This window comes from Delphinapterus leucas, chromosome X (genome assembly GCF_059928025.1).
Source record: "Delphinapterus leucas isolate spDelLeu-1000000601 "Yukka" chromosome X, BTC_Dleu_Yukka2, whole genome shotgun sequence".
Classification (NCBI taxonomy): Eukaryota; Metazoa; Chordata; class Mammalia; order Artiodactyla; family Monodontidae; genus Delphinapterus; species Delphinapterus leucas.
Genome location: NC_143150.1, coordinates 122,060,094 through 122,077,944, shown reverse-complemented (window position 1 = coordinate 122,077,944; position 17,851 = coordinate 122,060,094). Strand labels below are relative to the sequence as shown.

Here is a 17,851-nt window from a genome sequence, read left to right as displayed (position 1 = left end):
AGACACAAGACCAAAAGGCAAAGGGAGTTCTATATATCACAGACACAGTCGCAGCCACTGCTACATAATTGAGTGCTAATCATATACCAACAGCATAGCCGATAAAAAGTTGAACATTTGTAAATGAAAAATTATATGTATACGGCTGACATAATAGCCTTTGGTAAATAAGATACAAAACAGTTACCTGCTCTATAGGGGCACATGTTTTTGGTGAAAACTGCAGGTAATTTGAAAATGAAATAATTAATCCACAGCAGAAAACAAAATGCAAAGAACTCTTAAAAAACTCAGAAACATTATATCGATAGCGTTAACCTGAGCTAGAATATGCTTGCACTGTGTCCATTGTTCACCTCCATCTAACCTGAAACACCTTGAATCACTGGAAGCCATCAGACAGACTGGGTGCCTCCCCCGGCCAGAGCTGTGCAAACCAAGAGAGCTTCTCCGACCAGACTCTGGGGAAAAGCCACCCCGCCCGAGAGCCCACACGACACCATCAGACCACTGGGTACAGTCCTCATGCAACCAGCAACAGAGCCCAAAGACGCACATGAAGAGATTAAGGGTTCCCCACCATGAAATACATTTCAAGTATTTGCAGAAAAGGCCTCAAATGTAGTGGCCTTACAACCTTAGGTTAGGGCAGAGTGACATGAAAGAATAACAAATCCAACAGCATTTCCCAGGACTCACATATCCCAGGTGTCACTCTATAAAGTGGATCCACAACAGAGAAGTCCCAGGCTCAGGGGCCAGAGAGAGAAAGGCTGGGGATCTCTGGGGGCCCGCCTTCTCAGGTCACACCTGGGCAGATACATGGAGCCCAACAGGGTGACCTGATTCACAGCAGTGGACAGGCAGGAAATGCTTGCTTGCCCTTCACGGCGGCTCAGGAATCCATGCTTGGCCATGGAAATCCCAACACGTGGGCTTCCTGCTAAACTCTCAGCTAAACACCAACATTCCCCGTGCTCCCCCCACACTCTCCATTCTAGCCCGTATGTGACAGGGTGGTCTCTTTGGACTTCTGGAATTATCTACAGTCATCTTAACCCAAGCATCAGAGCCATTTGGATTTGGAAGATGGCCAGAAAGGGAACTGGTGGAAGGGGGTGATTTTTCTACTCCTTATCTGGCGGATTGAATGCCGAACTACATACAGATTTACCAGTGTCTGAATAGTCATTCTTGGTCCCTTAGCTTATAGCCATATTAAGTGACAGCATCTTGCATGTCACTGGATTATATTCAAGAAGGTGACGAGGGGGACTTCCCTGGTGGTCCAGTGGTAAAGAATCTGCCTTCCAATGCAGGGGACGTGGGTTCGATCCCTGGTTGGGGAACTAAGATCCCACATGCCCGCGAGCCTCATCTAGAGCCCACGCACCCCGGAGCCTGCGCGCCACAACTAGAGAAGAGAAAACCCGCCCGCCACAACTAGAGAGAAGCCCGTGCAACACATGAAGAGCCCGCGTGCCGCAACGAAAGATCCTGCATGCCGCAACTAAGACCTGACGCGGCCAAAAATAAATTAAATAAATAATAAACAAATCTTTAAAAAAGAGAAAAAAGAACTTCTCCCAGCTCCTGTCAACTACTTTCTCCTTTCTCTCCACAAGAAAACAAGCTGTCCCCCCCTTTCGATGCCCCTCCCCACTCTCCTCCACCAAGATTTTAAACAAAGGAATCAGAGAAAGCACATATTCAGGCAAGTAGATAAGAGAATCAGAGGTCACTGGCCTTTCAAACTAACCAGGACTCAGTGCCTTAACGACTAGCAATTCTTATACCTGCCTCCTCATAAATAGAGAGGGAAAGGAGAATGGACACCTTAAGCAATTCTCCGTCTTTTCTAAATATAGAGATTTCTAGAACTTTTAAGGGTAAATTCACTTCTTCGATTCCTTCCTGTCTTCTCCCTTCTTGCTTTTGCACCTGCCTCTAAATTAGTGCTTCCCAAACTGTGCCCAGGGACCATCTGGAAATCTTGTCCAAATGCAGATTCGGATTCAGCAGGCCTGGGGCGGGGCCTGAGACTCTGCATTTGGCTGAAGCTTCCAGACGATGCTGATCCTGCTGGTCCACAGACCACACTTGGAACAGAGGATCGAAATTCTCTCAGGTGACACTCTTGAGTGAAGCCTGTGTAACACAACCCACAGTAGCTTGAAGCACACGTGAAGCATAATATTCCGTCAGGTGCAGCTGTAGCCATAACAGTTCCTTCTTTCCTGAGTGCCACTGTCTCAGGCCAGCATCTCAGGCCTAGGTCCCCAAGACAGCGTCACATGGGGTTGCCCTTGTGGCCACTCATCCTTTGATTTCCTGGAGGCCTAGAGAAGATGGGGATGTTGCCTGGTCAAAGAAATTAAACAATGAAAAAAGAAGAAACAGATGGTGAAGGATTAACTAACCAAGAGCTAAAAATGTAATTCTGCGGAGAAGTTACACCCAAGAAGGAAAATGGGAAATGATCAAGGCAAAGCAAACTGGAAGCACCTTGACTTCTCCAACGGGGAATAAGTAGGTTGAGGGGGAAAAAAAAAAAAAAAGCAAGACACAAGAGCCATATGGAATCCTCTATTTTTTCCCTCACACCATCTGGTTTGGGATCTAAGCACAGAATGGCAACTGCACTGATGGAGGAGCTGGCAAAATCTCCAGGCAACTAGGAAAGTGACCCCATGGCTGCGTTCGCTCCCCTCACTCCGGGGCCCGCGATGGCCTCTTCACACCATCCCACGTGAGGCCTCTGCCCCGGCTCCAGACACACATGGCCGCAGTGCGTGTGCCACACGGGCACGTCTCCCCCAGTGATGTCCCCCCCGCACACACACAGGTACCACCACAGGCGCATGGAGACCATTTCGGGATGTGGCAAGATGATGCTAGAGATCAAGTTCAGTGATTTTGTTTCTCCCCGCTCCGAGGAGAACCTGCTCGTTTGTGGAATTCTCACCTGAAATATCACCAGCAACGTGAGAACTATTAGAGTCCTACGATCTCTCATCATACCATTCCAGAATTCCGAAAACTCTGAAAATTAAGGGGTTTTTTTTTTTGGTAGGGGGAGGGGGGTCGAGCTCATCTGGCAGCAAAACCTGTTCTGCACTGAATTTCCTTGACACCCAAACGTAACTCCGGCTCTCCAGAAAGATCCACGTGTTGGACTTCGGGGATGCACCCAGACCTGACTGGGGACGTGGCGCCGCACACGTGGTATGTGTGCCACGTCACTTTTCAAAAACCTCAACTCTTCTAAATTCTTAAATAAATTTGGCCCCAGAGGTTTCGGAGAGGAAATTGGAGGCTTGTATTTTTTCTTCTCAGCTGCCACTGCTTCTTAGAATGCCCATACTGACCTTTACGCTTTACCACCCAAATCCAGGAAAGATGCTTCGTTTTCTTCTCGATTTCTAACTGGGCTGGTGTCTTCCGACGCATTCTTAAGAGGAAGACCTTTCTCTTTCTGGCAGTACTTTCGGATAATTTGGGGACCTTCTTGTCATGTTAGCAAGTACTGTTCATTCTGTCTCTCTGCCATTGAATTGTGCCCGTTTCATTTTGCTTTGCCGGGGGGAGCGTTTTAAAAATTGCTTTGTTGGGCTTCTCTGGTGGTGCAGTGGTTGAGAGTCTGCCTGCCGGTGCAGGGGACACGGGTTCGAGCCCCGGTCCGGGAAGATCCCACATGCCGCGGAGCAACTGGGCCCGTGAGCCACAACTGCTGAGCCTGCGCATCTGGAGCTTGTGCTCCGCAACGAGAGACCACGATAGTGAGGGGCCCCCGCTCACCGCAACTGGAGAAAGCCCTCGCACAGAAATGAAAACCCAACACAGCCAATCAATCAATCAATCAATAGAAATGCTGTAGAATTATTTTTAAAAATTGCTTTGTTGAGCTAAGTTTACATAGAAAATTCACCTGTTTTAAGCGTGCAATCCAGTGGTTTTGAGTCCATTTACAGAGTGCTGCAACCATCACCACGATCTAATTTTAAAGCCCCTTCTACCCCAGCCTCCGGCAAACACTCAGCTATTTTCTGTCTCTCTGGATTTGCCAATTCTGGACATTTCTTATCGATGGAACCCCTACGGTATTTGTTCTCGTGTGTCAGCTTTTACTCAGCATCCTGTTTCTGAGATCCATCCATGTCGCAGCATGTATCATGCGTACTTCATTCCCTTCCATTGCTGCACAGTATTCCACTGTATGGATACATGTCTAATGGTAATTTTTAAAACTCAAGATTCCAGAACCTTCCATCCTTCGAAGGATCCAAGAGAACAAATGTCTGATGGCATTTCTTGCTCACCTCTTCTAACTGGCACTACACAGGCACACACAGGGCTGGCGCCTAGTAGCCAGAGGTTGAGGGAAGGAATCTGTCACTCAAGGTGTAGAACTAATTCCAAAGTCAGATTTCATGTTAATTAACCTGAAGCCACAATGTAGGTTTTAAAGAAAAGATTTAAATGAATTACAGGTGGTCTGACTTTGTAACTCAATGTGTGTCTTACGTTGTACCTCAGGATCGCTCTTTCTAGACTTGCAGGTTCTATACGGCCATTTCTGATTTATTCCTGCAGAAGTAAGCAAACATTTGGGAGGAATGCTGCTATGGGTTCACAGAGAATTACAGCGGAATTTGAAGCCTGTTGTGTTTCTCTGACCCCCCACCATCCCTTTATACTCACATTTTAAGTAACGTGAAATCACCGAGTTTTAGCTCACTGAGCTGAATATGAGGATGCTTTGTGTGGACTCCGAGGATGTGGAGGGTGGCTGTGCACATCGCTCAGACTTCTCCCCTTCCGGGTCCCCAGATGGGCTGATGCACAGTTCAGCCCGACCCAACACTTAGACGTTCCGAGAGACTGGCGCTCCCCCTGAGCAAGGAGACTGGAAAGCGGACCCTGTGGACCTACCTGACGAGATGGCGTACCCAGGTATCTGCTCGTCATTTCATGGGCTCTGAGTTTTCCTTCTCAAAGGCAATGGACTGATGTGAGATCAGAGCGTTGCAGAGCAGTGTGGCCAGAAAGACATGTGGGGACACTGACAGCACACCCTCAGAGCCCAGGCGCCTCAAATGTCCTGGCTCAGTTCTTGGTCCCATGATGGGCATGTGTGACGCCCCCCCCAACCGATTATTGGTTCAGATATTAGAAATTTCGTGCTTAGCCCCAAGGCATACCCCACTGTACACTGCTCCTTTTGAGAAGAGGTGAGGGGGAGGAAACAGGGAGGAGGGAGAAGAGACAGGTGAAAGATGGGGTGGAATGGAAAGGAAGAGAGAAAAAGAAAGAGGATGAAAAAAAAATCTTAAGGGGCTAATTCCACCCCTACCCCTGTGAACAAATTAATGCATCAAGCAAAACAGAAAACAACACCAAACCGAAAGAGCTATCACAAATCATATTAAAGATAACAGAAGACTTGCTGTGCGAATTCACCCCGAGGCTGTATTTACCTGGACTGCTCAAGAGGCTAGCCCTGTCCCCCAGGGTTGGCACGGGACGGTACTGGTGGTTCTTTGAGCCTGGGTACATCCAGTGGTACCTGCCAATTTCCATTTCAGCTCTGCTGTTCACTGCCAATTTCAGGTGGCAAAGAGTCAGTGTCTCTATCTCCAGCAAAGATTCTACATCAGCATTTTAATTTATTCTTTTACCATATAGTTCAAGGAAACGGGGAGCTCACAAAATATGCTACTGAATTGCAACCTTTCAGTATCACCTTATCAACTCAGCATAATACACGGAGAACGTTACTCTCCTCCTCCATTTTTCAATTTAAATGGACAAAAATCACCAATATTGTCTTTTCTTTCTGTATTTTCTCCATCTCCCCCCAAGTCCCGCCCCTTAGAATGATCATTTTGGGCAGACACTATTTACAAGGAAAATCTGGCTTCTCACCATCGTATGTTTCTTTCTGTTTCTTTCACTTTCAGACCCACAGAGCACCATCATTATTGCAGCTACACAAGCGAGGGTGAATCCAGGCTTGCTATGACAGCGCCTAGTTCCAGCCTGCAAAGTATGGCCAATGACCCCATGGTCTGCTGAACCTTGGATGAAAACTCCTGTCCTTCCACTGACATCTGCAATATTCTCTGTCACTTCATCTTATCTAAGCTCAGGACTTCAGAGTCTAGAATGTTCCAGATTAAATCCTGTTCCAATGATCTCCCAGTGTCTTTATAGAGAAACGGCTGCTGGTCTTGGGCCTGAAGCACTGCTTCCTCCCACATGAGGTGACAAGGGGCCTCCTGGAGACTCAGGCCCTTATCTGGTAATCTGACTGTATTTCTTGCTTCTTAGGGGATTGGAGAGAAAAATATCTATCAACTTGCCTGACACAGAATCAGATGCTGGTAACTCTTAGCTGAATTACAACCTTGAAATCCCTAAGAGACCATAAGGTCACTATGGCCAGTTTATAGGTGAGAATCCCATCAAACCTAATGACGGGTTACGTCCTCCTGGGTGCCACAAATATTTAAGGATTAAAAAAATGCTGCTGACACTGATGTGGGTAATTATTCCATCAGAAGAGCAGGTTATAATGCCCTGGGCACCTCAGACCACTGAGGCTAAGGACTAAGCAAACTGCCATGTTGTGAGGCAAAAAGGCTACTGCCCTGACTGGGTCCACTGAAAACCTCACCAGCTGTTACGAAAAACCATCTCTGCTCTCCACAATCTCTGAAAACTCTCGAGGTATTTCCACTTGGGAAGTGGAGACCTACGTTTCTAGGTGGCGTTTTAGGGCAAACCTTTTTGGCTTCAAGGTAAAGTAAAACTGTCTTTTAGAGACATTGAAAAGACAGTTAAAGACTTTTAATGACATTTGAAAGAGGAAAAAACGATGCGAGGACAAGATCAGAACTGCACAATAAAAGTATTTTTACTGCTGCTGGTTTTGTTGTTAATGAACATGATGACGCCTCTAATTTACAGCGTGCTCACCGCGTGCTGGTCACCAAGCAAAGCACGTTGCACTCGTTACCTCAGGATTTTTTTTTTTACACGAATTCTAAAGGTTTTTGTTCTTTTTATGTGTAACATAGGCAAAATTATCTAAGTCAATACATGTTTAAGGACCGTCACCTGTTCTGATTCTTTCCACCGCCAGTCACCTTAGTACCTCCAATGTTTGAGTCATGATCACGACAGCCCTTTCAAAAAGAATCTTTGCTCAATCTACAGTTGTCACGTCAGTCAGTCCACAATTTCTTTAGTTGGGCTTCTTTGATCTCCCGTGGAATACTGGACACACTTCAAAATTCCCCACTGGTAATCGTGGGGATCCAATTTCCTGAAGCAATTTATTTCAGGACCCTGTTTAGGGTCAGAGGAGATGGATCTGCCTGGTTCTGAATTTCAGACGCCCTCTAAACATGCATTAAGTTCACATCAGATTCCCTCGTAAGCGATCACACCTTAAAACAGCTGGGATATGCCAATACCTACAAACGAAGAAGGGCAACGGAAAGGTAAGTCCCTTGCCCGCGATCACGCAGCCGGGGGCCTGTGCACTTGCTGTAATTTTCTACTCTTCTGCTGAGGTCTCTTTGGAGGTGAGCTGTGCTTCTGTGCCTTGTAAAGACATTTGTCAGGTCGCAAGCTCCTGAGATTACTTCAGGGTTCTTAGAAGATCTGAACTCTCAGCCTTTCCTGGATTCAGATTTTGGGTGAGTCTCTCTCATACATGGGTTGCGCTACATTCCCCGAAAGCGGAGAAACCCAGTGGGGCTGGTGGAAAGAACCAGAAGGAGGTCAAGTGGCCTCATGGTATGAGCTGATTTCCTCTTGGTTAGAGTGGCTGTAAGCCCTCCGTGTCGACCTCAAGCAAGAGGATTCCAAGGAGCTCGATCACTTCTATCTGAAAAATTTTCATCCTCCTTGCAAAAAAGTTCTCCCTCCAAGCCCAACACACAGTTGGTGCCCAGTCAATGTCTGCTGAATAAATATTTGGTTGAATGCGGGGGAGCATCCTGGGAGCCTGTGGATCAAGCAATGGGCCTCTAGGTCCCCCACCACCCTGACTGCACCCCAGCCAGGCCATGCAATTCAGGGGATCTTTGCACAGGATTCATCCATTCTCTGCCCGTGTCTCTTCACGTAGGCAATCAGGCACAGGCTGCTTGGCAATGACAATGAAAAATCATGGAATGCCCAACGCTAATGTGTTTCCTGAGAAAAACAGGACAGCCAAGCCCGAGACGTGGAGATGGGATCCGCAAGTGGGTGGATGCTTTCCACTTCTACTGGGAAGGCCTTTGGACAACAATTAATCTTTAGATATGAAGGGAAGGAAAATCATGTCTATTTTATATTTCTGAGCCAAAGTTAAATAAAGACATTAAATACCAAATTATAAAATTTCAAAGAGCACAGTATATGTTTCGTTTAAAAGGGCAGGGTCCCAACGCTTAAAAGGGAGTCACATGAGTGCAAGGAGAAGCCTCAGCTCCTGAGCAACTGTCACGAAGTGGGAAAATGTACAGACCTAGGAAGATCCTGGCTTATGCCCTTCAGAGGGAAGCCTGCAAACATTCCCCTTAGAGAGGAGAAGGGAGAGGTGGGCAGGAGACTGACTGGTATTCGGAAAGAAGCACAGAAGACTGTGACATCTCAGATACTACTCATGGATGGGGCTGAGGTGAACGATGGTGACTGATGGGGAGACACACAACTGGGTGGTCATCGCCAAAGTAAGTATGACAAACGACGGGGACTTGAGGAAAAGAAATCAAAATAATGCTGTGTACACTTTTCCCCCCATTTACTCAGATGACGTAACTTAGGGACGAGGCTGAATAACTAAACTGCAGACTGGTATGCTTTCGGCCATCTAGGAAATGATCACTGGAAGCAACTAAATGACAAAGACTGAGCTTCCTAGAAAGACTATACTCACTGGGCCAGGTCTCTGAAAGCTACGTCAATCCTCCTCCATTTTTAGCTAGTACTTAAAATATTAAAGGAAGCTATAACACCACTATAGGATATAGCAGAGGTCGGCCGATGACGGCCACCTGGTTTTGTAAATAAAGTTTGATTGCAATACAGCCACACCCATTTGTTTATCCTCTATCTGTGGCTGTTTCATGCTATCCTGGTAGCTTTTTTTTTATTATTATTATTAGTCATCCATTTTATACACATCAGTGTATCCATGTCAATCCCAATCTCCCGATACATCACACCACCACCACCACCCGCCCCGCTTTCCCCCCTCGGTGTCCACATGTTTGTTCTCTACGTCTGTGTCTCTATTTCTGCCTTGCAAACCGGTTCATCTGCACCATTTTTCTAGGTTCCACATACATGCGTTAATATACGATATTTGTTTTTCTCTTTCTGACTTACTTCACTCCGTAGGACAGTCTCTAGATCCATCCACGTCGCTACAAATGACCCAGTTTCATTCCTTTGAGTAGTTACAACAGACTGTGTGGCCCACAGAGCCTAAGTATTTACTCTTGGGCCCTTTACAGATCAAGTATGCTGACCCATGATATCAAAGATGATAGCTAGTAAGGCTTGAATATACAAAAAAGGTAATGCAATTAATCAAATCCTACAAAACAGGAAAGTATCTTATTTTCTCTTATCACATATTCTCTGGGCTAAGGGTCAAAATCCTCCTCTTGGGCATCATCAACTCTCCTCTTGCCACCAATCAGCAAGATGATACTCCACAGAATGGTCCCTAAGATGAGTTAGCACCCTTCTGCTCCTATGACGTGAGCTGAGGGGACAGAGGAAGGATGATGTTTCAGAGAGGAACATTATTAAATGAATAAATAAATGAACAAATGAATACACAAGCAGGTACATTTGTGAAGCTGGGATTGTAGCCTCCCTCTCTTAACAGCCACCTTCTTTCTCTGTCCCACAGCCAGCCTTATTCCTGGCCAACCATCTCACATGGAGGTACACTGGGTCCCAAGGAGAAAAAAGCAAGGGAGTATCTCAGAACAGTCCAATTTTTCACCAGGCCCAGTGAGGTGAAACTTACGTCATGGGGACACTGGCTATGTCACATGTTCTCAGACACAGCAAGGCTGGTAAGTCACGTTATGAAGATTATTTACTTTAGGTTGGCGTGTACTTCCAAATAAGAGAGAAACACAATTTTTAACGTTACAATCTGAATTCAAGATTTCCACTCAATTTCAAGGAAGGCAAAGCTGCATTTCCGGAAATGAGTCCGAATTCTTTGTCTAATGAATGAGCGAGGCCGAGTGTTTAAAAGGATGCTAATGGAAACTATAATATCAAAGGAGGAGAGGTATCAACTGGCTTGCTGAGATCTTCTCCACATTTAAATTTTCTAAAAAAAAAAAAAAAAAAAAAAAAGCAAGCTGTATCATACCCACCACATATGTCCAGCACCATCTGGCCGGCCCCGCTTTTCTCTACAGCCTTATCCCCAGACACCCTCTCTTCAAATGTCCTCCTTGGCAGATTCTCATAGGAAAAAACTGCATCTACAACCTTCTCCATACCATATGTATGTAGTCAAGTCAGAAAACGTCAATAAAAATCTCAACATCAAATAATTCATAAATCAGCAGGAAGAGTGTAACATGTTAAATGTGTCCCTCTGGGTTTTTAGCCTATAGATCATATACTCTAGAGGAGTGCTTTCCTTCCTAAACAACGACAAAAAGGAGGGCCAAAAGTGTACATCTTTCGCTACATTAAAAAAAAAAAACAAACCAAAAAACCCCAAACACCTAAGACATAGAAAGATTTAAATGGATGTGTTCATTTTTTAATCAGGTCAACCATTTGAATTCATTTCTTACTTTGACTATGTCCTGTAACTTATTTTAAACTACACATTATTTCTGATTTTCTACATTTTTCTTTTTATGTGCTTAGAAATTTAATTTGATACCTGGAGTTCTGAAATTTATTTGAGCAATGATTCAGAGGAGCTAAACTAGCCTGACAATTGTTTCCGTAGATTCCAATTTCCTACATATAATAAAAATAGTTTTCTTGACAGATACTTAGGGTTTTTTCCATCCGATAGAGCAAGTGATTCAACTGTTTTTCTGCCCCTAGGTTACACCCTTCCAGCGACTCTCGATGCATTGGTTTTCACAAATGAATTGACATCAGGTAATACTCCGCAGGAATAAACAGAAACGTCACTCTCATCTCTTTATCATCGAGTCCCGTGATCCAGTTGCTTTCATTCGGTCTTATTCATTTCCTCCACTTATTTCATTTCAGTTAATCTGCTCACTCAATTCTCGACACTTTGATTTAATTTAATGCTTCCAATTTAAAAACTGTCTTTTGTAATAATTTGGCATTTCTTACATCCGCCTGAGAAAACCTTCTTGCTTTCTGTAAAAATTCCTGAATAACTGCTAAATTACTTCTTGTGAATTTCGATCATCCAGTAGGGTTCGGTGACAAAAGCTATGAGGCTGTTTAAAAAAACAGCTCTCTTTGTCCTGCTGCAACTCCTGGGAAGTGACACCAGCTGGAAAAGTTGAGGTCAGCTTATAAAGCTAAGTTTAATTTGTATTCTTAGTAAACACTGTAATAATTATCTGAAGCCATTAATCTACAAGCTACTGGGTATTAGCCACTGGGTAATAATAGTCCAAATTCAGAGACAAGTACTGCCCCTACCACCGACTATGACAACAAATGGGAAAGGAAGAATCGGGGGGGGGGGGGGGGGTAAAATACATGTGCGTTAAAACTCTGCGGGAAGTGACAAAATGTAGAGGATTCAATTTAGCAAATTAAATCCCTTGCTGAAAGGCTTAAAAGAAAAAAGGAAGAAAAAACCCCACAGATTCACCCACTCAAGAATTATATAATGCATTCTCTGTGTCAAATTTGTACATGTTAACGTCAATGAAGTAAACACTGATTTTATAAATTTAAAATTAAATCTAAAGGAATCCTGGAGTGGCAAGCAGCTACAAACATGTTTATCATTTTATGCCTCTGTGTGTGCCTTGCATGACAACGGGCGAACAAACGGGGCAAACTACAAATGTGATACTCATGTGAGCTCTGATTCTGCGTAGCTGGCAGATGAACTTGTTCGTCTAGCCGAAGCTTAGTAAACAAGCTACCCTCCAGATCAACATTTCTGGTGGGTCACGGGGCGATCACAACCCCTGCTGCTGTGGTCAAAATCCATCCCCTGGCCCGTATTCTTACTCAAGCATGTATTATACATGTGACGGTATCGTGCAGTAACTTGGTATTTTTGAATTACTTAACAAACAGCTAGTGTTCATCCATTTTGTAATTTTTAAAGTTCCTCCTGGAATTACCTTCTGCTTCTAATTTTGTTTCTGAAACCACAGCTAACGAGTTTTCATATACAGATTGCCAGGGATGTAGTGACAGCCTGTAGACTTCGGTATTAAATAATAAATATTTAATTGGCATAAAATAATAGCACTCCATAAGAATAAATGATGGTGAGAACCGCAATCGCGTAGTAAGGATTTTACACTGATTTTCTGCCCCTTTCTTGCTTTTGGAGAGAAAAACGAAAGGTATGTTTTTTGCGGAGACCAAAGTGGTTTTTATCTGCCGCTGGCAAACACCGTATTAATAAAAAGTGTGTTCTAAGCATCTGTTTTAGGGAAAAATCGCTACAACTGTGATCGGCTTCCTCACAACAATGCTATTATTCCATGATTATAACCCCCAAGCTTTGTCTCTAATCGTCACGGAAACGAGCCTTTAAACTTTTATCTCAGTTCCTCAACTTTATAAATATTTCCAAGCGTTTCTCTTACTGCTATGCGGTCATTCACGTAAATGAAAAAATATATACATACAAGAAAAGGCAGGGGGTTTTGGGGGGCGGTAGGTTTGATGCAGGGATTAAGCTCAACAACTACCAATTTTAGAAATCTAAGCGCTGTGGACTTAATGCCACTGAATTATTCACCTAAAAACGGCTAAAATGGCACATTTTATGATCTGTATATTTTATCATACTTTAAAAAGCAATTAATTTAAAAAGTGAAACTGCTCTGTTCAGGAGAGAACGTTATGCAGGGATCGCCCTGCCCAAGCACGCTGGTACGGTGAGATTTGAAATTGCCGTTTTTGTAGGTGTAAAACGGTTGACTGTCAGCAATTTCAGACCTACATATTCTTATATAAAACATACCTGTACCTCTATCAGGGAGAAGGACTATTGTTTAGTGACGGTCAGTGGATGTCAGGGTCATGAGAAATAACGCTAGCACGGGTAGCTTTTGATATAAGAGCCACTGCAGGCACAGAATATGTTCTTGTGCCTTTACAGCAGTCTGGAACTTTGGGTGAGGGAGATAAATTACAATGCAGTGAGATGCTCTTAACCTCACGCGGGCTGAGCTGATTCCACCGGGTGGCAAACCTGAATCGCTCATTATCTAGGAAAAGACAGATTAATTTTAGCTTCTATTTTCTGCCACCTTCTTACCGCAAAACACTTTATTTCTCCCCGCAAAAACCATTCCGTATGTCAAGATCAGGATGTTTTCTAAGATGCCCTTTGAGGAACAGGACCTGTGTGGATTTTCCTCCCACAAATCTCCAAGTCATAGATAGCAGACACCCCACCCCGCACCTCCCCGCCAACGCCTTCCATCAGCACTAGCGGACAGAGCTGACGTTCCCTCTCTCAAGCTCCAACTGTAAATGGTTATTACATATCAGAGTCAGATAGACGGAAATGGCAATCGTATTAAATACGAAAATTAGAGAAGGTCCAAAATCACTACCGCATCAGCGGAACAGAAGCGTATTTAATACGCGTGCCCCTCCAGTTGCCCCTTGGCATTAGCAGAAAGCAACGCATCCCATGTCCCTGGGATATAACATGCAGAACCCAGGACCTCAGTTAGGACTCATTATGGTAATTAAAACAGTTTCCCCAATCTAGCTACCCAAGGTGACAGATTGCGGACCTCCTTCTGTGCAATACCGCTTTCGGGAGAAGGGTTTGGACCAGGAGGGGACTGAAGAGAGGCTGCTCTATTCGCTTAACATCAGCCTCCAGGAGGAAAACCACCGTGAAAGCAGACCAGGCCATCCGGATGGTTTCAGAGGCTATTTTACACGAGACGCAAACCGGACTACCCCTTTTGAAGCCCCCAGTGAAAAGCTTTAAACAGGCTATTGTCAGAACCCTGGGTACCTTTTCTCTCTTGGCTTTGTTCAGTATTTTCCTCGGCTGCAGTTTCCATGGCTGGCTTCGTACCATCCACCAAAAATGCTTTGCCCGCTCCCCCCAATACACACTTCTCCCCTCCTCTTCCTTTTCTTTTGGGCCCCCCTCCGGCTCTTATTTACACCCGCGTGATTGAGAGCTTCTGTTCTTCACTACAGAAGATTACAGTCCCTTCCAAGATGCAGAAGTCTCGTCGGCGTCAATCCCCCTCTGCCTACTGGTCCAGAAAGATAGCTGCCAAGGAGCCGGCAGCCGTACGTCACGGAGAATCCGGTTATAAAACCGCCACCGCCTGCCCCGCCGGTGCCGAGTCCCGATGCGGCTCCCGGGGGGCCCGCGCCCCGACCGACAGGGCTGCGCCTCTGGCTGGCCTACGCGTGCGCTCCGGCTCCCTCCTTCCTCCTCGCCAGCTGCACCCGATGAATGCTAATTAATTCTCCCAGGAAAGAATAGACTTGTGACATCACAGCAGGGGCTGTGGAGCGGAGGGGAGAGAGCCCCCTCCCACCACGTGACTCAGCGATCGGCCGGTGTGTGTTCTAGCAGAAAGCGTGTCTTCGCACAAGCAAACTCTTTCTTGCCCCTGGGACCCCTTGGCGGGGCATCACCGTTTGTTTTATTTCATTTATCCCTGACCCTGGCAGGATCTAGTCAAAGGACATGCCCAGGGTCTCCATTTTCTTTTTCTTTCTTTAACATGTGTCTTTCCGTAAGAAGACAAATATCATACGGTATGACTTATATGTGGAATCTAAAAAATGATAGAAATAAATGATTTACAAAACAGAAGGAGACTCTCAGAGGTAGAAAACAAACTAATGGTTATCAAAGGGGAAAGGGGAGGGGAGGGATAAATTAGAAGTTTGGGATTAACATATACACACTACCACATACAAAATAGATAACCAATAAGGCCCTAGTGTATAGCACATGGAACTATACTCAGTATCTTGTAATAACCTATAATGGAAAAGAATCTGAAAAAGAATAGATATGCATATATATGTATAACTGAATCACTGTGCTGTACACCTGAAACTAACAACAACACTGTACATCAACTATACTTCAATTTTTAAAAATGTGTCTTTCACACAACCTCTAGCGAGCTAGCTAGACTGACTATTAAAGAGGGAAGAAAAAGTACATAAAGAGGAAGAGGACCCAAACATAGATTTAACAACAGCAGTGTAGCAATTCAGCAACAGAATCTGTTTCCTGGTCTATAGCTAACGTATGTGATAGTAAGAGAAACTTCAGCTCAAGCCCAATTCAAACAAAAGTACCCATCCCTATTTAAAAATAATCATAATATGCTTATTTTTAAATAATAATGAGCTACCAAAACAATATTATTAAAATATTAATAATATTTTGGTGACTCCTTAGAATGAAAAATCAAAACAGAGTGGTTTTTCTTATTGGATGTGGTTATTTCCATATGGAACTTTATTCCTTAGAACCCCGAGTCAAAAGGCTGTTCTCAAGAGCGTTCTAAATGCTCAGCAGAAAGCCTGTTGTGACAACGATACTGATTGCTGCTTTCACAAGTCTTCTTGCATCCCCAGATACTACTGGACCAATGTTCCCAGCCCATCTAAGCATATAAGCTTTTATCGTGGATATTAGCCATGTTTCCAAGCATCGTTAATTTCTGCACCATTTTTAAAGCATTTGTTTGACCCACTTACCTTCACTGTCCCTACTTAAAAGATTTATAGAAACTCAGTATAATACCCTCAAGGTCCATCCATGGAGGCTAAGTGAAATAGGTCAGACTGAGAAAGACAAATACCACTCGATTTCACTTATATGTGGAATCTAAAAAACAAACCAAACAAAATAAACAAAACCCAGACTCACAGATACAGAGAAGAGATTGGTGGTTGCCAGAGGCGAGGGGGATGGGGGGGGCGAAATGGGTGAAGGACGTTAAGAAGTACAAACCAGTTATAACATAACAATAAGTAAGTCACGGGGATGTAATGTACAGCATGGGAAATACAGTCAATAATATTGTATTAACTTTGTAAGGTGACAGACCTTAACTAGACTTATTGTGGTGACCATTTTGCAATGTATACAAACACTGAATCACTATGTTGTACACCTGAGACTAACATAATATTGTATGTCAATTATACCTCAATAAAAAAAATTTCTAGAAACTCAAGTCAAATACAGGGATGACCACTGATAAGCACAGGGTGAAGGGTTCCTGATTCAGAACAGTCCACTAATTGTTTGGGTTGGACACCCATCTTAGAAGCAAACATAAAGACAGGTCAGACGCCACCCGCTCTTAAAAAATCCTCTCCCGGGCTTCCCTGGTGGCGCAGTGGTTGAGAGTCCGCCTGCCGATGCAGGGGACACGGGTTCGTGCCCCGGTCCGGGAAGATGCCACATGCCGCGGAGCGGCTGGGCCCGTGAGCCATGGCCGCTGAGCCTGCGCGTCCGGAGCCTGTGCTCCGCAACGGGAGAGGCCACAACAGTGAGAGGCCCGCGTACCGCAAAAAACAAAACAAAACAAAACGAAACAAAATCCTCTCCCAAGTTTTGAGGGTCTGTTGCTCAACACTTTAAAAAAAAAAAAAAAAAAAGTATAAGATCCTGAAGCAAAATCCTCTAACAACCTGATCTTTTAATGCATTAGTTTGAGATAATCCCCGAAAGTCTTCTACATTCAATACCTCTGGCCCTGCTGAACCCAAAAAGATTTTGAAAACCAGTTCAGCCTGTTCCAATATTTTCTTTTCATTTTACATCTCATTTTCCACTTTAAGCATCATCCTAGGCGACCACGCCCACAATCAACTATCCCCTTAAAATGTGGCCCCAGCCAACTTTATTGTCTCACCGTGAGGGGATTGAGAAGCAGGGCAGCCTACGATTTCGAACTTGCAAAAAGAGATGCAGATCTGACGTAACTAACCTGCAAAGGAAAACCTGATGACATGTCCAAACAGGATGGTCTTCAAACATTTTTGCAAAGACGGCTTAGATACATTCAGACAGGAAGATGCCAATTGTTGTTCTGTGACAGGATCGTTCTCCCTCAGTAGTTCAAGTGAGAATTAATACCAAAACAAAATTCAGTTCAACACAAAAGAGAACAATTATGATTAGCTACGTTATCGGGTTTTATTTAAAAAGTGTAATCATTCAATCAAAAGCAAAATCATTCAACTATAGAACTGGCAGAGTAGAGTAATTTGGGGGCGCTATTAATTAAGAATAACGTTTTACAATGTTGGTGGAAGTGGGCAGGCAGAATATGAAAGACATTCTAAATTTAAGGGCAACTCTAGTTCTATATGAGTCATGGAAATCACAACCACTGGACAAAATATTCACAAATTCTCCAGTTGATACTCTGATCTCCTTTTCACCTTGAAAAACTATAAATAGACTTTTCATCACTTTTGCCTTATTCACAACTTTATCGTTTTCTTTTCATTAGACAATGAGTATCGCAGTTCTACAAGCTACCGTTGTATCACTGTCTAAGCAGCCTCAAAACCTCACTGGTGTTTATGACAAATGATGTGAATCAGAAAAAACATGACAGAAAAATTGTTAATGGCCAGAAAGAAAACAGAGTATACATTGACAAGATTTCTA

The 17,851-nt window shown here is 44.1% G+C and overlaps 1 protein-coding gene across 5 annotated transcripts in view; it reads right to left on the bottom strand.

The window, feature by feature from the left end:
* GPM6B (glycoprotein M6B) overlaps nucleotides 1-17,851 on the bottom strand; it is a 153,786-nt gene that overhangs the window by 27,970 nt on the left and 107,965 nt on the right. Inside the window, exons 1-2 of one of the 5 annotated variants that reach the window (XM_022565989.3) lie at nucleotides 14,198-14,315; nucleotides 5,478-5,597 (exon numbers count right to left, since the gene is read on the bottom strand). The exons of 1 other annotated variant lie outside the window; for it this stretch is intronic. In XM_022565989.3, coding sequence (XP_022421697.1) covers nucleotides 5,478-5,597; nucleotides 14,198-14,246 — 169 coding nt within the window. In that variant the 5' untranslated portion in view covers nucleotides 14,247-14,315. Of the gene's footprint in view, nucleotides 1-5,477; nucleotides 5,598-14,197; nucleotides 14,607-17,851 lie in introns of those variants that run through there. 3 more of the 5 variants (XM_022565990.3, XM_022565991.3, XM_022565992.3) reach the window with 3 other exon arrangements.